General features: G+C 45.8%; 1 protein-coding gene across 1 annotated transcript; it reads left to right on the top strand.

Annotated features, from left to right (window-relative positions):
- Positions 1 to 914: 914 nt before the first annotated feature.
- LOC148518915 (glutathione S-transferase omega-1-like) lies at positions 915 to 16,886 on the top strand. The gene is made up of 6 exons (XM_088477012.1): positions 915 to 1,112; positions 8,042 to 8,150; positions 9,669 to 9,891; positions 11,420 to 11,521; positions 15,321 to 15,427; positions 16,578 to 16,886. Exons 1-6 carry the CDS (start codon positions 1,082 to 1,084, stop codon positions 16,756 to 16,758), a joined length of 753 nt encoding a protein of 250 aa, XP_088333138.1. The 5' UTR covers positions 915 to 1,081; the 3' UTR covers positions 16,759 to 16,886.
- Positions 16,887 to 26,860: the final 9,974 nt, after the last annotated feature.

The following is a 26,860-nucleotide window of genomic DNA, read 5'->3' as shown; positions in this document are numbered from 1 at the left end:
CCTATATGACACCCCTGCTGCATTTGCGATCCCAGCACTGCGACTTAAATGCACCACCCCTTAAATGCCTCTGCCTGTCAATCATACAGAGGCATCAAAGTGGCTGCGTGAGATTATGTAGGACCCATTCTGGACACTTGCAGAATAGGTCCTGCACATGCGCAGATTCCCGATAATCGTGCAATGCTGAATCAGCTCCTCAGACACTTACATTGGAGGCCATACTTTGTCAGAGACTCTGCACCTAGCATGGGGCAGGTGCAAGTTTCGATGGTGCATCTGTTGGTAGCATCTAAAGGGCATGTAGTCACCATCCCGGCGGTTGGGATACCACCGGTCAGGGTATAGGGGAGTGTTAAGTTTAGGCACTAGGGGGAGGATTAGGGTTAGGCTGTAATAGGGGAGCATTAGGGTTAGGCTGCGGGAGGGGAGGGTTAGGGTTAGGCTGCTGGAAAGGTTGGTTAGGGTTAGGGGAGGCTTAGGGATTAGGGGACTTGCCTGCATGTGTAGAGATTCTGACTGTCGATATTCTGAACGCTGGCATCCTGGCCGTCGGCATCCTGTACCCAAACCATCTAAAGTACTTGCACACTTGTACACCAGGTTAAGGACAGTTGCAGACGCAACTATGATAAAAGACGCTTAAGCGATGGCAGCAGCGTGATACTCTGAAACAGCGCCTAATCGCCCGCTGCTGCAGCAAGCACCATACATTAACTTCAAACATTTAGAACAAAAAACATTATGAATAAGAGGTTATGCCAGCACAAACGTAAGATATGCAGTTGATATCTATGACATAGTTTTGCATTGAATGACATCTCATCTAGACCAGATAGTTGCCTGTCAGTGATATTGTGTCAGTGTTGCTTCTGCCAATTCATTGGGAGGGGTCTGATGCAGGAAGAGTTACATAGGCTGTAGTTACAAAACATACAGCTGAGCCTCCTCTCTCTGGTATGTCAGGCTGGTTACAGTGTATACGTGTGCTGCTGTGTACTATCAGTAACGTGTCATTATTCCTGGGCTTCTTCTACTGTAACGCAGGAAATCTAGGTGACAGCAGTGACAGTTTGCAGAAATGACCGGATCACAGAGGAGTTTGGGGAAGGGTAAGTGTGTTATATGGGTGTAGTGCTGAGCTTGTGTGTATGTGACCTTGATATGGAAAACAGAGATCCATGTGCACATTGGTATGACTGAGATACATCATGAGACACCGTCATTATGTGGTGCAGAGTTCTTCCTGGTGACCTGTGTATCATCTAGGGCTGGTGCTACCATTAGGCAGCTGCTTAGGGTGGCAGCATCTGGGGGGCACCACTGAGGCCATCTAGAAAATACTGGGAAAACAACATACTGTATATCATATTGGAGCATATTTAGCAATATCAAATACATTTCCTTTTAGATTATAACAAGTATGAGGTTAATAAGGAGATACATTATCCGAAGGGGGTCACATACACAAAGCCAGAGATGAGCTTTAAAGGGAGGGGATGAAGGGTTGTAGCCTGGAGCTTTTACTTAGGGCTCCCAGAATCATTGCAGCGGTCCTGTGTATATGGCTGCAGAGGTGTAGCATGTGACCAGGGTGCCCGGAGCACGAGCAAGCTACGCCCCCCCTTCCACCCTGAAAAAAAGTGCGTCACACATACATACATACAAACATATACACATAAAGGCACGGTCACGCATACATACAGGCAGGGTCACATACATACATACATACATACAAACATATATGCATATAGACAGGCAGGGTCACACATACATTCATACACATACAGACAGGATCACGGGGGGGGGGGGCGGTGACGAGATTTGAGCTGAATCGCGTCATCGTGGCCCCGTCCCCTGCTTCACCATGCCCTTAATTTCGACTTTGTGAAGAGGGGGCGGGGCCACAGTGGGGCAATCGTGTGGTCACGCCCTTGCTCCGTCTCCACTGCCACATCATCTCCCTCAACACACCCCCTTTATGCCACATCACTCCCCCCGCCAAAGAAGACTGGCTTCCCCCTCCCGGGATGCTGGCCCTGGATGTCGGCAAGTATGGTCCTCCTACATCTATCCTCAATACGCCATGCAGCGCGTTATGCCTGGTATGAGTGAGCCGCCAGGTCCCGTGCTACTCTTCTAATGTCGAGCCTCTCTTTTTGCCAAAAATGCGTCTGTCACAATGTGATACGATCAGGACGCACCAGCAGACTGTGCTGATTAATTTTATATCTGCGTATACCTAAGTTTGTATATGACAGCGGAACTTGGAATGAAAAAAAAGCTGCGTGCGCTACATTATAGCACTTCGTATACAGATTCAAAGAGTGTCACATTTCAAATTAATCAGCACAGTCTCCTGGTGCGTCCCAGTCACATCACATTGTGACATAGGGCCGTATTCAATTAAAAGCGAAAAGTCAGTTTCGGTGATACTTTTTCCTGATGATGTCATTTTCGGTATACGTTTGGGAAGTCGATGGACGCAATGCCGACCGCCGGCTTCCCAACTGCTTAATCCCGGCGAGGGTTAAATGACAGGTGTCTAAATCTAGATGCCTATCATTTTACTGACCCCGGGAGACTGGCGCCCCGGCATCCCGATTGAAGGGATGCCGGGCGCGGGAGGGTTAGGTTTAGTGGTCCCGGGGGGGGGACTTAGGGTTAGGCATCCCCCCCTGGAGGTCAGGCTAGGGGAAGGGGGGGTTAGGGTTAGGCACCCTAAAGGAGGGTTTGGTAAATCATACTGAATGCGTCATTTTCGTCGGTTTCAACTTATCCCCATATTCAATTGTAGCGTCTTTTCGCCGGCGCGATAACGCAATGCAATGTAATGGGCGAAAAAGTTTCGCCTATGATTACCAGTCAGAAAAGGTTGCAGAATTGGGATTTTGGGGTGCAATGTTGCGGGAACCACCCTGCACCCTTTGGACACCCCTCCCTAACGCTAACTGCATCAAAAAAAGCAAAAACCCCCACAAAAAGGACACTCCAAAAAAGCACTTTGAAAAAGTGGGCGAAAAAAATCAAAGCGGGGGTACAAAATCAATAACTAGCAAACTAGCCTTTGGGGGGGTCTGCAAGTATGGGGGAGGTGTATTTTTGATTGCAAGTGATTGCTGAAGGTGCGTTTTTTGGCGCTCTTTAATGCTTTACTTTAGACATTTTAAAATATGCTTGAACCCATTTTCATGTACCCCAAATTTGATGAAAATACTTATTTTCCCCCAAAAAAGTAGCAAAATGCTATTCTTCACCACTTGCTGAAAGACGCTAAAGCACCAATTGAGACCATTTAAAACCCAAAATACCTTTAGCAGACCTATTCGGGGGTACCCATAGTGATCCCCCATGTCAGAGCATCTTTAGGGGGGTGTCAGCCTGATTTCCCCAAAATTGACAGAACTTTTTACTGATTTCAGTTTCGCCGGGTCCCAGTTTTGCACATTTGCAATTGAATATGGGGATACGTGGCCACGTGTGCGATACTTTTTCGCACCTGAAACCAGCGATGACTGCGGAAAGTCCGGCAATTAACTTTTCGCTTCTAATTTAATACGGGCCATAGATGCATTTTCTGCAAAAAAAGACACCCGGCATCAGCAGAGTCTCACAGGACTTGGTGCGCTGAGAGGGTTGTTTTAGCAAAGATGTATAAGGGCACATCTGTAAGTGTATAGTCGACATATTGGTTGTCTGCCTAATGTCCATATTGACATTCAGAACCTGTAGACATTCTGAAAGTTGAACTTCTGATGTCTACTAGCTGACCAGATACCCTTCGGATCAAAGCATGTGAAGAGTACAGTAGTCAGGGTTATTTTTCTGGAAGACTAGGTTCAGGAACTATGGGTGGAGCTATAGAAAAACAATTATATATGTATATTTTTATATTATATATACATATAGTACTTAGTAAAGAAGGCACTCAGAGTGGACTTATCTTATGGAAAATATATTTTGTCCCAGGACATTACGTCATAGTTAATGAGAGGTATCTTGGAATACGATTGCACCGTCCATATCCGCAGAGCACATAATGAGGTCTTCAAGATGGCTCAAATTTTGTAATTCTTTAATTTCCGTGTATGATAAATTAAATGTAAATCTTTTGGGAGCTTGTATATACATCGTCATGCAATAGCCTTACACATGTTTTAATTTAGTTATTACATACAACTGGGTATTCCCTTATTTTCCTTTCATTGACTGCACTCTGCAGAAAATCAGCAAAGAATAAGTGGAGATCACAGCAATCTATCGTTTTGTTTTTTGCTTTGTCCTCCATTGTTTGCAATGGCTTGGGGAATACTTCTGGAGCTCTTGTCCTCTGCCACTCAGGTCAGATTTTATGTGTCAAGGACTGGTTGTTCATCTAAATGTAAGAATGTAAGCTCTCACGAGCAGGGACCTCTTCCCTCATGTGCTTCTCGTTACATTTTCTTCTACTCTTTACTCCCCATAAGGGCACCTAACACGTGACTGCCAACTCCCGGCAGCTTATTGTGAGTGCTTTAATCGCTATTGCAGCAATGTATATAAATCGTGTCCTTGTCCTGCACTGTAATGTACTGTAAGTTACTTGTTTCTTGTTCACCTATTAGTTCTATGTACTATGTAAGGCGCTGTGGAACACTTGTGGTGCCATATAAATAAAGGATAATAATAATAATAAATGTTGCCTTTGATGACGTGGAGTTTGAGCACATCTGGTGTAGTAGCCAGCAGGGAAACCCCACATTCAGAGTCTCTGCATGCTGTAACACCGCAGTCACACCATTGACACATCAGCCCTATGGCAGGCAGGGCCATAACTAGCTATGGGCGAGCGGTGCCATTGCACAAAGCGCAGAGGTCCGCAAGGTGCCCTAGCTCTTGGCTAGCAAAGTGCCTGGAACAACACCCTGCAGCCAGGATTGATGCTGCAGCACCCGCAGAGCATCCTATGGACGCTCCAGTCAGGCACCCTGCACAGTACATGCAGCCGATCGGGTGTGCTAAGGACACACGATCAGTGCTGCACTTACCGGAGAATCCAGTCACGCCCTCTTTTGCGTGATGTAATTACATAATGCGCGTGATGTCATGACGTTGCGTGCTCATTATGCGGGGCCGGCACAGGGTGCAACCGTGCTTTGTTAACGACTCTGATGGCAGGTGCAGTTTCTCTGTCTGAACATGGCCTCTCTGGCTGCGGCTCTGTGTCTAAGAATGCAGCCGCTTCCACTGACACGCCCGCGACACTCCCATAACACGCCCAAGAGACTGTTTTTTTTTTCTGTTCTCTTCTGGCCTCCTAGTCACCACCCAGGAATGTCCATCACTTTGCTGCCACATTTCTGATATCTTTGTGTGTACGCTCTGTGTAACGCATGCGCCAGAGGGGTTTTCAGAACCTATCGTGCATGTGCAGTTGCAATAATCACTCAACTACATGAATATTGGCATTGCGTTAGAAATGCGAGCACCTCTGAATAAGGCCCTTAGGGGGAATGTACAGTAATAGCCTGCGCAATGGGAGCATCGGGGAGTTTTAAAGGGGTAATCACTCAAAAGGCAAAACCAGGTTAGTTTTGCTTTTTTAAATGATTACCCCTTTAAAACATATGGGGAACTCGCTGATTCCTGCATCGCACAGGTAATTACATTTATCCTTAGTGCAGGGGTTACTAAACTCGGTCCTCAAGGCACCCTAACAGTCCAGGTTTTAAGATATCCATGCTTGTGCATTGATGGTATAATCAAACTGACTGAGGTACTAATTAAGTCACCTGGGCTTAAGTATGTATATCCTGAAAATCTGGACTGTTAGGGTGTCTTAAGGGCCGTGTTTGGGTATGGTGTCTTAGGAGCAGGGCCGGTTTAAGGCTTGTGGGGGGGCCCTGGGACAACTAAGTTGTGGGGGCCCCCACCAAGCCACATAGAGCCTACCCCCCCCCCCGCCACACATTGAACATGCACACACACATATAAAATATATGTAGCAAACATATATATTATATATAACATACACACTAACACACAAATATGCAGTATACACACTAACACATATACATACACAGTATACACATAATAGCACATACTTTATATACAATAACACATACATACACACTAACACATACACACACTAACACATACTGTATATACAATAACACACACATATATACACATCACATATATACACACACATTACACAGTATACACACACTAACACATACATATATATACACATAAGCACATACATACACATATATAAATAATAAAACATTACACATACAGTACACTGCTGCTCACTTCTTTAGGCTGTGCCCACTCGTGCCGTACTGCCGCGATTCGCTGGACATATAGGGGAGGGGCTTGTCGTGTTGGTTCCACCCCCATTTCGGCAATAGTAGAAGGGGAAATTGGTCCATCAGGGGGGTTTCTAGATACTCAGAACCCCCCCCCCGCGTGCTCTAGTAGTGGGGGCCCCTCTGTGTGCGGGAGCCCCGGGACGCCTGCCCCTGTCGCCCTCCCCTTAATCCAGCCCTGCTTAGGAGTAAATGCAATAGGGTGAGAGTTTAGAAAATGTGAGACGCCGAAATCCAGGAGGACGCATGCCCAAACTAGGTAGGTCCGGGGCGCCCGTCCTGTTAGCAGCGGGTGGGGGGAGGGTAAGGTTTAGGGCAGTTAGTGGGGTTAGTGTCAGGTTTTCGGGGGGTACCAACCATCGGGATACAGCTGTCGGTCTTGTGACAGAAGACATCCCGATAGCCGATATTACATAACGATTCCATATAAAGGATGCCTCCATTGTGGAATGGGAAACCTTCACATATATTTTAAGTGTAAAAAAATACAGTTTCCTATTTGCACCAAACTATGCGGGTGCTTATTATCTGTACTATTCAGCAATTTGATACTACAATTTTTAACACTTTCAGTACTGACAGTGAAAGCATACCTCTAGTCATATTCCAGCCTCATCAAACCCAGGTACGTTAGAGGGAGGAAGCCACAGCTGCAGACCTGCATCTGTGACCGACTCTGAATACAGTAGGTCACTAAAACAAAACTAAGAGCTCAACTTTCAATAAGCCCCTTATATATGTTCTAGGAGTGTTTCTTCTGTTCAGCTTATATGACAGTTAACCCATTTGTGAAATCTGCTATGAAGTATTTCAAGGACAGAATTACTGGAACATAACTAGAATTCTCTCTTTAAAAAAAAAATAAAAAAAATAGTGATTATGGGGTCTATTTACTAAGCCTTGGATGGAGATAAAGTGAACAGAGATACAGGGAGTCGGAGTCATTCAGAGTCGGTCGCAAGCGCTGAGCACTCGCAACCGACTCAATGTTGCCCCACTGGGCATGCGCATGACGGAGCCGGCTCCGCCGTGCGCATGCGCGAGACCCGGCTAGTGACGGATGCTCCATCACTAGGGGTCTCGCAACAGACGGGGCGAGCTGTCGATGGTGAGTGACAGCTCGCCTCGTTTGGGAGGCGGGCAGGGGGCGTGTCTGCCCAAACAGGCGTTCCCGCTGGAACGCTTGCCATTTGGGGGTGACCCCACTGACATCATTGCTGATATCTGTGGGGAGCTTCCTGCTCGATCAGAGCAGGAAGCTCCCTGAGGCTTACGAGTGCCCAGACCCAACCTTAGGGTCTGGTCGTAAGCCCCGTTGGTCACCCATGTGTGTCGCTAGAGCTGTGGGTGTTAACCCACAGCTTAGCAATCAACAAGGAGGCAGTCATTCAGGATGCAAGCGGCCGCCCTGATTCAGTGCGACCGCTTGCAACTAACGACCGCCTCTGAATGAGGTCCAAAGTCCCAACCAATCAGCTCCTAACTGCCATGTTACAGGCTGTGTTTGAAAAATGAGAGTTAGGAGCTGATTGGTTGGGACTGTATCTCCGTTCACTTTACCTCCATCCAAAGCTTAGTAAATAGATCCCTATAATCTTAGCTTTGCATGGTATACTATATACTCTTTACTGCAGGTTGATTCCTGTTGTATTTCTGTAATGTACATACTGAATGAAAGCTCTTTATTTCAGGCAGTGATGCCCCGGGGCCAGTACTGGAAGGAGTAATCCGACTTTACAGCATGAGATTCTGCCCCTATGCCCAGAGAGCCAGGCTTGTCCTCCTTGCCAAGGGAATAAAGTAAGCCCATAAACTACAGTTCATACAGTATCCCATTCATTTAAGTATTTATAGTGCTCTCATTCAGTGCTTTTCTGTTTTAATTTGTAATTCTAATCTCAGTCCTTTTTACAGCAACCTAGTGAAAGCAGGTAAATCAATGCTGGTGGCATCTCATAGGAGAGGTGCGGCAGATGTGGTGACTCTGTAATGCCTTGAGGGCTCTGCTGTTGGGTCATGGGTTGAGATTCCCTTTTCAGTTGCAATGTCCAAACTCTGCACTTGATAAATTATTACAGCCTGAGCTAATACTGTTCTGTTTCCTCACCCATGTGTCTGAACATTCTTTTGTAGTTAATGATAACCTGAAGCAATATATAATAGGTTGTCCTGTGTGAACTTGGAACTTAAGTTTTAAATGGGTGCATTTACTGTACCAGTCCATATATTTGCACACACTGGTCCTTTATCTATGACATATGAATTCTTATTACAGTACTGTGTCCCACGTATAGCAAAGAAGTCCACCCAACTACCACTACCTGTACATGAGCACAACTGGTTGCATAGACTGGAAGTCCTGCACAGCGATGCTTCCTATGAGCTTTATTGGGCTCCTCCAACTCCCAAGAGCTGACTCTGATAATCAGATACCTGTGGGCACCATTCTGATCATTTGGGGGGGAAATATATAAAATCTTCTAAAGAATGGGGAAGTTGCCAATAGCAGCCTATCAGCTTCTGTCTATCATTTTATAGAATGTATGTACTTAAATAATGCTAGCTATAAGACAATTAGTTGCTATGGGCAACTTCTTCACTCTTTAGAAGGTTTCATACATTTCCTCCCTAGTCCAGCAGTCTTTAGAAATAGCAGAGGCAGACCTACAGATAAATCTTCCCACCCCCTCTTTCTATCCCTCCCCCTCTCTCCCTCCCCCTCTCTCTTCCTCCTCCAAATAAGACTATTCTTGAACTTGGGTCCGACATACAGTATCAAACCATAATTGAGTATTCAAATTTAAAAAACCACTCCTTACTCTGACCCACTGAGCCTAGTTCAGCTCTTGGCTAACCTTGGGTGTTGCATTCTAACAAAGCCCTGATACATGACAGCTAATATATTGAAAATGGCCCATCTCTTCTCTGGTCTGCCTGATGCTGATACTTCTCCACCCATGTGAAAAATAGTTTCGAACAAGTTGTTAAGATATGTTCCCCACATACAGGAGCTGTGCATCCCCTAGCCATTATATACTACATCAGAGATCACTTTTAAAATAAGCCATATGTGTAGCTTTTAAAATAAAAGGTACATTCTTGCATATTATTAGGGGGGGGGGGACACATTATGGAGCACATGTCCTACACCACCTTGTAGGAGAGATGCTGTCTCGCTTGGGATTCACCTCTGATTGTAACATGTTTTTTTATATTTATTTTGTTTAATCAAATTTGCAATTACATTTAAAATGACATTACTAGCCTTGCAGAATCACATGCAACTTTGCAAAGAGACACCATTTTGTTCTTGTTTAGGCATGAGGTCGTGAACATTAATTTAAAGAACAAGCCTGACTGGTTTTTTGAGAAAAATCCTCTGGGTCTGGTCCCTTCTATTGAGACTTCTGATGGTAAAATAATATATGAATCGCCCATCGTGTGTGACTATCTGGACGAAGCCTTTCCTGGGACTAAGCTGACTCCATCAGACCCTTATATGAAGGCACAAGAGAGGATGCTACAGGAGTATTTCTCCACGGTAGGAGTGACTGGGAGATTTGTCTTCACTGGGGTTGGCAGGTGTTAGGTTTTAGTGCTTTCTACCTCTTATTGCCAGCTACAGATAATCCATACAGGAACCAGGTAATCCATTTGCAGATAATCTATACAGGAAACAGGTAATCCACTTGCAGATAATCTATACAGGAACCATGAGGAGAGGTCATTGAGTCTTGCTTGAGCTCCAGTGCTTACAGTTCAGATGAGTGGTTGAGATCAGAAATAGCAAAAAGTAATTACTGCATTTCAGTGATGTGCTATATACAGTGCAAATGATCATGAGTGTTTCTGCTAAATTATATTATGGGGCATTGTGGGTAAGGAGAAGACTTTTTCTGTGTGTTTTTTAGTAGATGTTAGGCACTGTGGGCCCGATTTAGACCCGCTCGCTAGAAATCGTTCGCACACAGCCAGCCGATTTTTGCATTCTGCGCATGCGTACGCATCGCAGTATGCGTGCGCAAACTAGTCCGAGCGATCAGGAAGCGCTCGCTCACTGTGCATAGACTGCCCAGCTGAGTGAGTGACAGAAGAGGCCGTTTGTGGGTGGTGACAGGGGTTGGTCTTTGAAAACGGGGGAGTGGAGGTGTGAACGTAAGCGTGCCTGAGCGTCTCAACGCCGTGTCAGAGGCGTGCATAATTAAGACGCAGCGTCATAGTACACATCACCTGGCTGGATTTTACACTGAAGTCATAGGCAAACGCAGGGGGGGGGGGTTTCCAGCTGCCTGGAAACCCCCCTCCCCAACCCACACCATGAACACAATAGAAATATTAATATAATAGAATTTTATTAGTGCTGCATGTTCTTCTCCGTATCACAATATTAAATAATTAGCACCACTTGTGGATCTTTTAACATGTATCAGCCAGTGATAAATAACCTGTGCACCAACTAGGAGATCTGGAAAACATGCACTGTTAGGAATGCATTGCTATAAAGCCCAATATGTACATATACTGTACGTCCAGGGCAGTGCTAGGTCCTTCTGCTGCTCCTCCAGGCTCCTGGACTTGTTCCAATTGTCTGGAATGGTGCCCACATCTAATATACATACATTCAGCTCAGACAGGATGGCCCTACTGCCCCATCTAATGGCTTACTGTGATCACTGGTCCTGTATATGCTGGAATAATGACACACAGTACACTTTGTATGACACATATTAAAGCTGGATGTGGATGGAGATAAAAGGGTCTATGTACTAAGCCTTGGCAAGAGATAAAGTGGATGGAGATAAGCACTAACCAATCAGCTCCTAACTGTCACTTTATACTGCACACCCTGCATCTATTATAGATACGCCTGTGGATCCTCATCTCCAGAAACATTCTGCAGATGCCGACATGTTCAATGTCGACATCAAAACTGTTCTTCTTATTTCATGTCGGTGTGTATCTATCAATGGATAGATATAATAAATATTTGTCTCAATGCTGTCCTGTATGTGTTTTTCCACATTGCATCTGTGGTATGTCCCATCCTAACATAGTATATATTTGTACAGATCACACCTGTGTTGTACAAGATTATGCTGGCAAAGAAGAATAAAGAAGACACAACTCTATTAAAGGCACAGTTTTTGGAGAAATTCACAAAACTTGAAGAGGTACCAATTTTTTTCCCCCCATTTTAAAATAGACTTATCACTTACACACTGTGGAGGAAATCACTTTGTGGCCTGTAGCGATATTTGTGAGAATGCAGCCTAGGGATGGACATCAATGTTTTTCTTACGATGGTAGTGTTTTCACCATTCCATGGCGCCTTTATGATGGCAGCCTGCGGAGAATGGTGTGGGGATGCGATGGCCATCCAATGTTAAAAAAACAAAACTGAATTCCTCATTTCATGGTGGGCTTCCGATGTCCATCACTTGCAGCATTGCTATACTGATGTTTCTGGTTCCTAGTCAAATGTCATGCTAAGTTGCTATTGATATTAGTTAAACCCAGAGGTGTCACTAGGTCTGTTGACCCTCGGTGCGCACTCCGTATCACCCTCGGTGCCCGGGAAGGGCCTGGCCTAACATAAAGGGGTTGTGGCCTCACAGGAAATCCCTCCGGGGCGTGCCCAGCATCCCCAATGATACCGGGCTGCCCCCGCAGACTAGTCTCTGCACTGTGTCAGCTCTTCCGCTATGAAAGGAGCCGAGTGCTGCAGAAGAATGTGTGGATCTAGGAGTACGGGCACTTCTGTAGCTCCTCTCTATACTCTGTTCTTGCCAGTTACCAATTTAGTTGAAATGCCCTATACAAGCCACAGTTGGGTTCCTGACCTACGTGTTTGTAGCTATTAGGAGTACAGACCCAAAGATGGTCCAGATGTGGGTCAGGTGGGGCTTATTGTGTATTGTAAGGCCCCACTAGAGACTGAGAGGGCAGTTTTTTAGGACCCCTGCCATGAACTGGGTATTGGTGCAGTGGCAGATTTCCCACTAGGTACATGACCACATGCCTAAGGGGTGCCATCTACCACAACAGAGCCACTGATCCTTTTTTTTATGTAGCACCAGCGAGGGAGGAGGGGGCCCAGGTGGGGATTTGTGTGCAGAAGAGGTTGGTACTACCTGCCCTATTGCAGTCTGCAAGGAGGTTTCAGCTTCAGGACCAGGGGGGGGGGGGTGTCTATGCAGAACTTCCCACTCTGCTGCTGGGTGCCTTTGTAGCTGTGCTTAACTGCCGTCATCCGCGGAGGCTGGGGGCAGTTGTGTTGGGGGGGGCCTCTCAGCACTCCCCTTCTGTACTCCATCTGCAGAGAGAAACCAGGTTGGGGGTAGGTTTTTCTGAATTCTGGGCACTGTCTAGAGCAGGGGTGGCGAACCAGTCATAGGCAAAGAGACCAAAAATATCTGTAGGTGTGTCAAGGAGCTGAGATCATGTGTGCACTGAAGTCGCACATATAAAAAGGTGCCAGCTAGGCCACGGCCCTGGTATGATGTGTGTAGGAGCTTGTAAAAGCACAAAAGCGCATACACCCAATCACCGTGGAAGTAACTATTAAAGGGAAAGAAAAAGCCTGGACAATATAAAAAACATTGAAAAAAACATATCCACAAATAATACACTGAAAAAGCCGCAGGGGGCGCCAATGCTTTCTCTCGCACAGGGCACCAAAATGTCTAGCTATGGCTCCGCCAGTAACCCCTCCGTATGTCACTTCAGCAGCCCCTCATGTGTCATTCCAGCTGACCCTTATGTGCCACTCCAGCCCCCTCTATCCCTAGGCCACTCTAGTCCAGCCATCTTCCCCCACACTCCCTCCCACTCCACAGGCCACTCCAGCCCCCCCACATCTCACAAAAAAAAATAAAAAAACCCTGCAGCTCTAACCTTGTTGCGGATTGTCTGTGTCAATCCGGAGTGGTAGGTATTAAAAATATGGGTGCAGGGGGCGTGGCCTGACCGGCAAGTGAAGGAGACGTGCCTTTCCTTAGCTCCCGCGGGCTTTACAATATGGGGGTATTTTTCTGGGGTTCCCTATCCTCAGTCCCTGCACAGGTGCCCATTACTGCCTGCTCTCCCCGTCAGTACTTACCCACGGGTTCCAGGAGGCTCCAGCGACGTACTGCACAGTCGCGACCTACTCATGGAGTGATACCTCCTGCTGCATTACCATAGTAGTGCTATTGCAGCTGCTACCATGGTGGAAATTGGCAGTTTGCCAAAAACCTGTGTGAAAGCTACAAAAGTATCCTTTTAACCTCACAGTCTGAGCAAACTTTATGACTCATGCATGTTCATATTAAATTCAGAGTACTTTTTAAAGTGACCATATATATTAGTCAGCCATCGGTTTGCATGCAAGGGAGTAACTAGAACTTTGTGGGTGTTAAAAGCCTTAACCCCCCCAGTGGTAAAAACACCCATACATTTGCCCCCACACAGAGCCCATTGATTTTATGCCAAACAGAGCCCATTAAGGTTATGCCGCACAGTAGTACCCCTTATACATATTATGCCATGCAGTAGTAGTGCCCTTTATACATTATGCCACAGTAATGCCCCTTACACATTAAACCACGCAGTACTGCCCTTTACAGATTATGCCACATTGTAGTAATGCCCCATATAACACATTATTTCACGATAATAGTGCCCCTTACACATTATGCCACACAGTAATGCCCTTATAACATTATGACACACAGTAATGTCCTTTACACATTATGTCCCCCCAGCAACTCTCCTACCCCTGTCCTTCCAGCAACCTCGCGTCTCCCCCTGTGTGCCAGCAGCAGCCAGCAGGTGTGGATTTGGGGCTGGGCCGCAAGCTAATTACAGCTGGCACACCAGCAGGCAGCGGCAGACATGGACAGACAGGGCTGGAGCAATTTGAATCTGGCGCTGGTTGCAAGCCAACTGGAGTTCGTGGAACAGCAGCCAATCACGAGCCGTCACTGCTGAATGGCTGCCGGTTCGCGGGCTCTAATTGCCTTGCGACCGGTGACTTTGTCTCTCCATGTCTGCCTGCCAGTGTGCAGGCTGTAAACAGCTGGCAGGCCAACACCAAACCAATACTGCTGACACGCGGGCCCCCCTCAGTGGCCCTGACTGGTCCGGCCCACCTTGTGTGCTTGACTGGGTGCAGGGGGAGCTACGGGACACAGAGCAGCTCTGGCACCACAGCAGCCGCACTCCTTGCATCCACAGTAGTTACACCACTGTTTGCATGCATGTAAGCAAACAGTGGGGACCGTTTCAGGATCAATGGGATGGGGATATAGCCGAGGACAATGTAAACAAATAAAGGCTGCAGGTGTACTTCGGGGTCTTCAACCTGGACAAAGCCGGGTATCCCAGCTAGCAGTTAATAATAGCCGTAGTGCCCAGTGTTGCCTGGCTTTTATATAATTTCTCTCTCACTCTCTCTCTTTTTCCCCATATCTCTCTCGCTCTCTCTCACTTTCTCTGCATATTTCTCTCACTTTTTCCCCATTTTTCTCATTCTCTCTCTCTCTCTCTCTCTCTCTCTCTCTCTCTTTCGCTTACTTTCTCCCCATATTTCTTGCACTCTCGTTCACTTTCGCCCTGTGTCTCTCGCTCAGTTTCTCCCCATCTCTTTCTCTCGCTCACTTTTTCCCTATAGCTATCACTCGATCACTTTCCCCATATTTATTGCTCTCTCACTCGCGCTCTCTATTTCTCTTGCGCTCTCTCTCTCACTCACTCAATTTCTCTCGACTCTGTCTTTCTCTCTCTCTCACTCACTTTCTCACCATATCGCTTTTGCTCTCTCTATCTCACTCACTTTCTCCCCATATCTTCTGATCTGAACCACGTTTTCTTTAGAGTTTTTGAATAAACATTTTTGTAATCCTGGTATTTTTTTTTTTTTTACAGAACCATTTTAAGGTTAGTTATTCTAAAATGTCCAACAACTTCTGAATTTTTTTGTCTTCTTTCCAGCTGTTGGCTAAAAGGAAGACCCCGTACTTCAGTGGAGAATCTGTGTCTATGATTGACTACATGATCTGGCCCTGGTTTGAGCGGCTCAGCATTTGTGATGTTACAGAGTAAGAGTAAACACACACACCACACCACACCCCTTCCCCTCTCTCCCCCTGGGTGTAGTAGGTATTATTGCCGGCCGCATGGCCAGCGGTTCAAATCCCAACAGCGGCAGCCCGGCAAGGGTGAAGATCCCGATCGTCCCTAAGGTAAGTATCGCTAACCTAATTCTACATCCCTAACTCTAACCTCCCCCCAAGTGCCTAACCCTAATCCCCCCTCTAAGTGCCGAAACCTAAGCCCCCCTTCCCCGCTGCCTAAACCTAAGTCCCTAAGGGGTTGCCTAACCCTAACCTCCCCCCGGGGTTGCCTAACCCTAACCCCCCCCTTCCCCTAGCCTGAACCTAACCCTCCCGGGGGGGGGCCTAACCCTAAGTCCCCCAAGAAACGGTAAACCTAAGCCTCTCACCCCCCCGCGGCTGTCCGTGACAGCTTATCTTAGTTCGGCATGCCGGGCGTCGGTCTTCCAGCATATGGTTAATGACAGGCGGCGAGTTTTCGACGCCTGTCATTAGTACCATGCCGGGATTAGAGAGTCTGGAAGCCGGCGGTCTGCATTTAGACCGTAAGATTCCAGACTACATCCCCTCCCCCTGTATTCAGTTGGCCGCTCCACCCAGGGGCTTATTAAGAGGGGAGGTCCGTGTGCAATATCCGTCTGGGCCCCCTCCTGTCTAGCTGACAGTGTAGGAGACTCTGAGCACTAGGAGCACAGAGTCTATTGCACATGCACAGGTCCCTGGTAAAATGGCGCAGCAGTCATTTTCCCTTTGCTTTCCCTACTGTACAAAACGCCGGGAAAATGGGCACAGCGCCATTTTCCCGGTGATTTGTGGAGAGTTGCTGCTACCAACTGCGGAGAGGTAAGTATTGAAGAAATGGGTGCAGCGTGTGTGGTGTGGGCCCTTCCTGGACTCAGCACACCCTGCACCCATTATAGATACGCCACTGGCTCCGCCCCTATCCATCTGTGTGTGAAAGTTGCTGTAATCAAAATCTGCGCACATTTACACAAGCCCTGTAACTGGTGCAGGATATTCATCAGATCTCTGTGGACGTTCACCTCTGAATAACCCGCAATTCCACCTATGCGCCCTTAGAACACTGTCTTATGGACATGGTTACTTACTGTTTTTTATTTTTTCCGCTTTGTAGATATTTGGAGAAGGCCCCACATATCAATGCCTGGTACAATCTCATGATGCAGGACCCAGCCGTGAAAGAGACCTTTACTCCACCAGATGATCTCTTAAACTTTTTAATACTGTACTCTCAAAATAACTTGGAAGCTGTTGATTATGGCCTTGATTTAAAATCGCCAGTTCCTAAAATGTGATCTGTATACTTGGTGCCTTTTGTATTGGAAGACTTTGGATCAGTAAAGTTTTCTATATTTGATTCCACCCAAAGCACTTAATTCCTAGAGGTTGTGGTATAATAAATATTTTCAAATATTGAAACATCCTTTTTTAGATTTTCAAATCAATTCTGGTCAAATAATGTACTAGGAACCAATAACCTCAAAGATAAAGTCTATGTCTATTTCTATATTAACAAATAAGAAAACTGTTATTATGATAATAGTTGGCAAAGTCGTTAGCATAACTACCTCACAGCACTGAGGTCTTGGGTTTGATTTCCACCAAGAATGTAATGGTGTGGAGTTTGCATGTTCTCCCAGTGTTTGTGTTGTATTCCTCCGAGCACTCCAGTTTCCTCCCACAATCCTGGGGTCTTGGGTTTGATTCCCACCAAGGATGTAATAGTGTGGAGTTTGCATGTTCTCTGAGTGTTTGGATGGGATTCCTCCGAGTATTTCAGTTTTGCTCCCACAATCCAAAAACATACCGGTAGGTTCATTGGCTTGTGACTAAAAAAATATATACAATTGTACCCTAGGGCATTGTGTGTGTGTGTGTGTGTGTTACATTAATAACAGATAATAAATGTAAAAAATATACATCTACAACCTAAATATGTTGAATTAATGAAACTTGTTGCTGCAGGATTTAAAGTGGTGATTTTAACATTTTTTAAGGAAAACCATGTAGAACATATTTTAAATAATATTATAAAAGGGTCAAACATTTATTTATAAAGGGGTCACATTTCCTCTTTCTTTTTTACTCTGGAATCCACCAGTCATGGGTACTAGCAGAGGGCAATGCTAGCACTGGCTCTGTCATGACTAGGTGACATACATACTAGGTTTCATACATGTGTATGTCCCCCTCATCATAGAATGGCGCCAGTTGTCCCTACACCGCAGGCAGTTCGGGTTAAACCACATTCAATTTACAGATTTTAAATCCTCACTCATCATACTATAGGTCAGAGGTTCCCAATCACGGTCCTCAAGGCTCCCCAACAGTGCAGGTTTTAGAGATATCCATGGATGAGCACAGGTGATTTAATTAGTATCTCAGTCAATTTGATTGCCACCTGTAGCCACCTGTGCTTAACCATGGATAGCTCTAAACCCTGACCTGTTGGGGAGCCTTGAGTACCGCGTTTGGGAACCTCTGCTATAGGTGATTAGAGGTTTATCCCTCCAAACCACTAAACAATAAATCTGGCTGTCTACTGGCCACTATTGCCAGGTATATCCTGTGATTTCAAATCTGCTGTGAAATCATTTGATACATTTAACACATAGTTGTCATTTTTCATTCTTGGTAACCTCTTTACATCCAGTGGGAGTGTATAGTACGTATAAGGTGTAGCACTATGTAGTGTGATACTGATAATGAGAGTTGGGGCTGGATTCAATTAGCCGCAAAAAAGTTTTCACACGTGTGGACCTTTCGCACAAAAATGTGTATCGTGCAATCATATTGTCCAGTTTTCGCATTTGCAAATTCTCCATAGACAAAAGCCAGCAAACTGTTTTCACCATCTCAGAGCAGGTGAAAAGTTGTGCAAAATCCCTGTTTTTTGGTTAAAAATGTTCATTTCCGATCGCAACTGCGATTATGCACGCAATTGGCCAATTGTTGCGTTATGCGTATGCATCGCAGTGTGCATGCATGAAGACTCCACAGCAATAGGGACTGCAATCGCAGTGACTACGCAGACCATCGCAGGGTGATACAGGAAGTGACCGTATGGGGGTAGTGACGGGGGGTGGTTGGCGAAATGCAGGCGTGCCAGTGTGTTTGAACGCCGTGACAGGGACATGCATAAATTAGCCACTGCAATGCCATACGCAGCTTGGGCTTTCACTGCATGCATTGAAGTTAGCAAATCCTGAGTAAGGTCAGACCTTGTGCAAGTGTGCATGAGGCTCAGATTGTACTCAATGTTCCTGATTGTTTTGCAGAATTGCTAAGTATTATGGATGTGTGTAAGGTAAAGGGGGCGTCCTTATGTTAGGCTGCGTATGACATTGCCATTGCAATCATTAGCATATCTTCTCAGTGAGACTGCGTGCATAATTGCTGTTGCGATCGCAATATCGATCCTTACTGAATCAAACCATTGGTTCAGAACCCTTTGGACACCCTCCCTAATGACAAATTAGGCAAGAATAATTTTTTAATTAGCTTAACTTGGCCAATAATTACATGTCAATTTTGGGGTGAAAAAATTAAAAGTAGTGGAAAATGGGTTTAAAGTAGTGGGTCAGGTATTTTGGGAGGCTTAATGGATGGGGCAGGTGTTCTAAACATTGCAGGCGTATTTTAAAACATTTTTTAAAAGTGCAATTTTTGGACTCAAAAATAAACTTGCAGTCCCAATTTAACTGCAGCATTTATTTTGGCCCAATAAAATAATAAAAAAAAGCTTTTTATCATTTTTCAACACTAATACAAACATGCATATAACAACCATTTGACACAATTTAAGAACCCCAAATACTTTTATTAGGGCAACTAATACACTTCTAAATTGATTTACTATGTCAGCCTTTTTATGGGGTACAGACAGATTTCCCCAAAATGTACTCTACTTTTCGCTGGTTACTCCACATACAGTTTTCGTGTGAATACGTTATTGCGTCTTTTGTAATTGGATGGTGTGAAAAACAGAAGTGCGTATAGACAAAGGATGCATAAATATTGCACCAAAACACATTAAATGAGCAAAAACTTCTCCCACGTTAAGCTTTCGATTTACCGCGTCTAATTAGGGGGGAATTCAATTAGCCCCGAAGTCGGAACTTACCGGGGGGTGTGGGCTAATCGCAGGAGGCTTGGCCACGCCCCCCTTAGAAAAAAGAAAGAAAAAACAATGTTGCGCGGTACGGTGTGCGTGTGTGTGGGGGGAGGGGCACTGTGAGCCCCTCAGCTAGGGGCAAATCAAGGGTGGCCAAGATCAGAGCTATTGGCATCTCTCAGAATCCAAAACTGAATCATTCCTTTCTTTTTTCAAAATGTTTTATTGTAGAACTGCACAATACAAATAAATAAAATTACAATCAAAATACTGATGGCATGGACATTATAATATATTTGATGTAAACACGAATAATCACCCAAGTACAAAAGAAACTGACGGAGTCGGAAAAAAAATGCGCGCACATTACCAACACTTGTTATGGACCATAGGTACCAGCAGATAACAAGGCCGACCCATCTATGTGAGAGAGAGCTATTTAATAGAGACCAGACTACAATCAAAATCGAGGACATCCTAAGGATATGGGCCCTCATTCAGAGGTGGTCGGAGGATGCAAGCGGTCGCTCAGAAACTGGGCGACCGCTTGCTTCCTGACCGCCCCCCTCTGTTGCGGTCGTTAGGCTGTGGGTTTACACCCACAGCTCTAACGACCACTAGGGTGATGGTCGCGATGGTCATAGACCATCGCGACCATCGGGGCTTACGACGAGACCCTAGGGTAGGGTCTCACTTGTCGTAAGCCCAGGAGAGCTTTGGGCTCTGTCAGAGCCAGAAGCTCTCCACTGACATCACTAGTGATGTCAGTGGGGCCTCCCCCAAATGGCAGGCGTTCCCATGCGAACGCCTCCGTTTGGGCTGCCACCCCCCAGGCCCGCCTTCCAAATGGGGCGAGCTGTCAATCAACATCGACAGTTCGCCCCCTTTGGAAAGAGACCCGCTACGACCGGCGCTGTCGGTCGTAGTGGGTCTCACGCATGCGCACAAAGGAGCCAGCTCCCTCGTGCGCATGCGCACTGGACAAACATCGAGGCGGCCGTGTGGTCATAGACCGTACGCCCGCCTCTGAATAAAGCCCATAGTTTCTAAACTATACCAGGAAGTTAGAGAGACTGCACGTTTAAGTGAGTCCTGCACAGAGTAGTGGTGCATACCCACGTAGCAATCAGCCAGTGATACGATATCGCTGGCTGATCGTTGTACACCCTCCCTGGTGTGCTAGGTGATTGATTTCAATCACCCAGCACACCACATACTTACCGATGGCTATAGCGACCCGCGATCAATGATCGCGGGTCCCTATAGTAACCTGCTCGATATCGAGCAAGTTGACAGGCATGCACGGCCGATGGACGATATCGCTATCGTCCATACGTGACCGCGCATCGCTGGTCAATGGTAAGTTGGTAGGGACCTTTTAAATGAGCGATTTGAATGATAACGATATCGTTATCGTTCTAATCATTCTTTTAAAACGCTACGTGTGTACGCACCTTATGGGATTGGCTATTTGGCAGCCAAACATCAAAAAAAAAATTCTACTTTACTCTCTTTATGGTAACATCTGTATTGGGTATAATAATCGTGGAAAGAAACCATCTTAACTAATGCTGGGCATACACGTCCAGATAAAATGCCTGTCAGACCGACAGACATTTTATCTGGCAGCCTGCCAGCCGCAGATGTCACCGGCATACACTGTGAGATTTCTCTCACAGTGTATCAGCCCGACATCTGCGCTCCACTCCTGGGGAAGGAGACATTTCCCTGTTCCTTCCGTAGGAAGGAACACAGGAAATGTCTGTCGGCCACGTCTGGGCATACACTGCCCGATGCGGCCGACAGTTTACCGGAAAATATTGCATCGGATGGGCATGCTGGACAATCCTGCATGCCCGACCGAGCAATATTTAACCCTCGGTCGCCCCCCCGCCCCCACACGCTACAATTATCGAGGCGACCTAAGGGGTCTATAATAAATATGAAATCTAATTAAAGATTGTCAGCATCTGTTGAAACTTTGAATTCATAAAGGGCCAAGTTTTACTCTTTGCCAGTCTGTACATAGATAAAAATGACAAATTAATGGGTCTATAGCTATATTAAAAAGAAGGGTGGGAGAGGGAAGAACCTTGTCGTGTGACACAATACAACCGAAAACCCACTGACAGTGAGAAATGCAGTCAGAGACTTAAGCTGGGTGCACACTGGAGAAATATTGTTCCAATGTGGCCAAATTAGAACAACATATTGTGCAGTATGTATGCATGATGTGCGCGCTTCCGCGGTTGCATGCGACATCATGTGCTGCGCATCAAACCTGACTATATCGCATGTGCCGCCATGCAGTGTAATGAATGAGTGATTATTCCGTCATTCATTACATTCTTCTGATGTGTACCCAGGATCCGATATGTTGGCCCGTCGGGCACATATATTGCCTGGGTATTCATCTCTGAGTGTGTACCCAGCTTTATACAATGCACTAAAGAAATGGACAACGTTGGATCCAAAATGCTGCTGGTGTAATACTCTGAGCAAATGAGCCCAGGAAACCCCATCAAATACCTTATCAGCGTCTTAACTCACCAGCAGAAGTGCGCCCATCGCTTGTTTGTAGAGATTTGGTCAGAACAACAACTAATTGACGCATATTGTGTATGGAGGACCTGCCTTTAACAAAGCCAGTCTAGGAGGGGTGTAATCATTTAGGAAGTAGAACCTGTAATCTCTGTACAACATTCTGAGAGAGCATTTTAAGAACTTAGGAATTGTTGTTCCAAATATAATTTAAAATCTGGAGAATTTAACAAATACGCTGGGAATCTCCAATTGCATTAAGAAAACTTAAGGGTAGAAAGGGACAGGGTAAACCAAGTAGGAGCATGTTCTGAAATAACAATATTTTCCACACAGGATTCTTAGATCCTGGGGAACAAGCTGGCCGATAGCAGACATAAATGTATTATAGTGGAAGTGTGGTGAGTGGGAATATACTCCCTTGCAGCTCCAGGGATCAGGTTACTGTAAAGAGTTCATAAGTATTGTTAATGCCGACAGACTGTCGGCATGTGGCATAGCTGGCTTAAGGGGGGGCACAGGGGGTGAGTACTCCTGGGCTCCCCTCTCTCAAGGACCCCCCAGCCAGAGCTGCTCTGCCCCAGCTCTGGTGCTGCTGTCTCCAGCCTCCACAGTCAGCAGCATCGGCGGAGGATGGAGATGAGAAGAATCAGTCCCTGTGCTGCCAGATAGGCAAGGACAGATCCAAATGGAAAAGTGGACGTGCGCACAGCCGCACATGTGATGTCATACAGGGGCTGGAAGAGGGGTACCGCTCCTCTTACCGGCACTCTAGAAGGCAGACCCTACATTGATCTGCCCTGCTCCCTGCATGGACTCTGGGATGTCACATCTAGTGAGGAGGGGTGAGAGGGTGCCCTGCATTCACCTGGTTGCCCGCAGACAGTGCTTGGGATTCTACACTGTGCTATGGTGTCCACAGTCCGCTCCACCCTAATGTTGAGACCCGCCAGCCCCAGCACAGCAGTTAGGGGAGTGAGGAGCAGGAATGGGAGCAGCGACAGTGGGAGGAGAGAGAGAGCCTGCTCGGAAGGTGCATGCATTGTTCAGTAAACAGCCTAACCCAGAGGCAGTAAAAGGTAAGGAGTCAACTTTATGATACAAGAAAAAAAATTAAGTTAACCACCGCAGAAATATGTGTCTGTGATGTATTGGAGGGAATGGAGGAGCATTAGCTTGTGGACAAGAACAAAGCCACCATCATGGATGTTGCAGCTTCTGCAGCCATTTTATAGTTATGAATTAAAGTGTTCCTTATGTGGCAGCAGTACAGCTGTAAGTCCAGTGCTGCCACTATAAGAGGTACCAAGAGGAAGCACTGGGGAAGGGAGTTGCAGATGGTCCTAATCAGGTCAGTGTGTGATGTATTCATCCACCCATTGCACTACAGATACAGAGGACAGCGGGGCCACTGGCACTACAGGCATTTCCCTTACATGCATGGGCATCCTGGTGCATTACCCTCTACAGAAGATCCATAAGGCAGACCTGGTGTAATACATAGAGTTATGGTATGGCGCACAGACATCTAACCACTAAGGTGCAACAGCCACTGTTAGAATATACACAGAACACACTGTTTTCCCGGACAGTCAGATTATATTGATGTGTGCCCATCTCCTAGCGCTGACCAGTGCATAACTTACAGCCAGTCTCCCTGCACACCATGCATAACCAGGTCTGTGCTACAGTTCTTCTCACACGTTACTTACCAGACGTGCTGCAGACACCTGATATAGTGCCAGTAACTGCAGCTGCGGTGACGGCAATACCCGGACGCACAGTGTAACGTATAGCACACAGACCTGAATCCCACTCAGTAGATGCGCACAGCCTGTGTCCGAATGTGGCCTAGAGAGGTGCAAGGCCCAAAAGAGTTGGGATTGAAAGTGGGAGTAGGCAGGTTTAATTCTCAAACCACTCTTCCCTCTAAAAGAAATGTCTAGCCCCCAGAGTCTGCCCCCGTTGTAGGAGTACAGGTAGGACATAAGCTGCTGAGTCATGGAGGTGCTGGGAGACAGACACAGCGAGCACAGCCAGGGGGGGAAGCGCTGACAAGAGGGAGAGGGCCCCCCTGTCTTTAGTACCCCGGGCCCCCCAAAGGTTTAATCCGGCCCTGCCGACAGTTTAGCCCCCCACCAGAGGATCCAGCTCTATCTAAAGCGGACTTCAACGTAGCACTAAAGTCCTCACCTAAGATTATAGCACCTCCCGCTCAATCTTGCAGGCAAGCATGTATATCAGAAATATATTCCCCAAATGCAATTTGATAAAAAGAAATCTCCCAGCATCATCACTTGTATACCCAATATGTCAGAACGGAGGGATTTATGAAAAATAATGACAACCCCCCCTCTGCTTTGAGGTAAAATAAACTATTTTATATTCACCTATTCCAACTGTCCCCAGGGTGCGCCGAGAGGGGGAGGAGCGGGTACTAATTACCTGGGCCTGGGCTTGTTGGAGGTGCCCTGGTCTGACGCTGTCCCCCCTCTCTCTTACAGTCTCACGTTGAGCAGCATCAGTCTCCTCTACTCTGCTTGTTGGGGGGAGCGATCACACCGATCGCGCCCCCCCCCCCTGGATTTGCAACGAGACTGAAAGGCTCACAGTGCCCTGGTGCTGCAAATAAAAAAGGAAACAACCTAAGGGGGAGTTTCCACGCATCCCACGGTTAGGCCACCCCCCTTCCCCTGGGCCGACTCTCTACGGCCCCGACTGACCCTCAGCACATGAGGGTCTCTTCCTTCCACTGAGTTTCCTGAAGTATTCCCACATCAGGCTTAAGCCACTTTAGATGTTGCAAAAGTTTTCTCAGTTTAATTGATGGATTCAAGCCTTCCACATTCCACATTAGGCACTTAATATTTAATGTGACCTTTAGCAATGTACAGATTCATTGCATACAACAATTGTAGTTTGAGATCACCCTTCATTCATGGTTATTATTTCTTATTGAAAAATCTCTCATTACAGCTTATATTATTTTCCTCTTATGCTTGTTTTATAAATGTTCAAGAGAGACACAGATTGCAACAATGTTGCCGCATTCAGATTGTATGGTGCGAATTGCAGGTTTGTTTCTTAAAACTCGCACACTTCGCCGCGAAAGCGCGCTCCATAGAATTCTCCAATCCAATTAAAAATACCTTTTTGCACTACTCGCAGCGGAGGGGTGCGAATTGACTGCCAAATGAGATTTGCGAGAAATGCATGAAAATGTGGGGAGACCACCCTGGACCCCTCAAAATTGATAATTTCGTTAGCAAGGCTGTATAGAATGCTGTTTGTGCCCATTGGGAAGTTACTGTAGGTTTTGAAATGGTGTCATATGGCTGGTTTCTGTGTTTTCTTTTTAAATGCAAGAAAATTATAAAAAACAAACTTTTTTCCTTTAATCTCAAACTAATTAACCGACAAATCAAAAAACAGTAGGAAAAAGGGTGATTTGGGGGTACTTTGAGGGCACATTGAAAATTGTTTAAAAAATTTATATAAACTATTATTTTTCAACGTAAAAAATTTTGTTATTAACCTTGGGGTGTCTAAACTAACGAAAAAGTTGATGTTGGGGTAATTTAAAGACTTTTTTTTTCTATCCAGAAAAATGACATGTAATTTTTGGAGTAATTAAGGTAATTGAAAATTTCCAAATACCTAACTAGCTATTAGAGGAGGTGTCCAAGGGGTTCAGCACAGTGTCCCGACATTTTAACCTTAAAATAAAGATTTTCCTTTTCATCTCTCAGGGAGGTGCGAGTGGAAAGTTGCGAATTCAGTCTGACTGATCAGTGCGAGTTGCTAATTGGATTGCAAAATGAATTCGCTATGCAAATTTGAAGTGAAAATCGCAACTCACACCTCGCACCTCGTAATTCACACCTAATAGGATTGACCCCTATAACTCAGAAGTTTATGTATTTTTCTCCATCCTTGTAACTAGGACATTTACCACATAACCATTTCACAATATTATATTTCTTATTGGAATTACAACATATCAGGTTATATTAGGATAGAGGCACACAGAGCAGGGCATGCCTGTGCTGTGTGCCTCTATCCTAATATAACCTTATTGCTTGTAATTCCAATAAGAAATATAATATTGTGAAATGGTTATGTGGTAAATATCCTAGTTACAAGGATGGAGAAAAATACATAAACTTCTGAGTCATACAATCTGAATGCGGCAACATTGGTGCAATCTGTGTCTCTCTTGAGCATTTATATAACAAACATAAGAGGAAAATAATATAAGCTGTAATGAGAGATAAGTCACCTATAGTTTTATTATTTCGAACACCACTCTTAAGCTTAACTTAACTAATAAATAAGACACAGACAACTGTATAGAAGTGGAAAAAAGAGGTTGCAGCCAAATTTATTTAGGTAGGATTAGAATTTAATTAATTAGTCCTGGTGGCAAAAAAGCAGCGGTACCTCGGTCTACAGCTCATAATAATTGTTCGCTTTACTAAAATGGGGTGGAGTTTTCCACCCCGTGCGCAAGTCATCCTGGGTAGTACCACCTCCCCTTAATTAGCATAGTGCCGGCCCCTCCCTAGGATGAAGACCTGGTTCTCCCCTAAAGTAGTAACCGACTAGCTACTCTTGAAGGGGGAATGCTAGCCAAGCTCTGCTGCGCTAAATTGAGCCGCCGAGGAGCACTGCTTTCCGCCTGCTGTGCCTCACCTGCTGGAAAAGAACATAGTATATTCCAATGAATAAATATTGGTACAAAC

Source organism: Taudactylus pleione, unplaced genomic scaffold (genome assembly GCF_031769625.1).
Source record: "Taudactylus pleione unplaced genomic scaffold, aTauple2 ptg000198l, whole genome shotgun sequence".
Lineage (NCBI taxonomy): Eukaryota > Metazoa > Chordata > Amphibia > Anura > Myobatrachidae > Taudactylus > Taudactylus pleione.
Note: the sequence above shows the minus strand (reverse complement) of the source record. Positions and strands in the feature narration are given on the sequence as shown.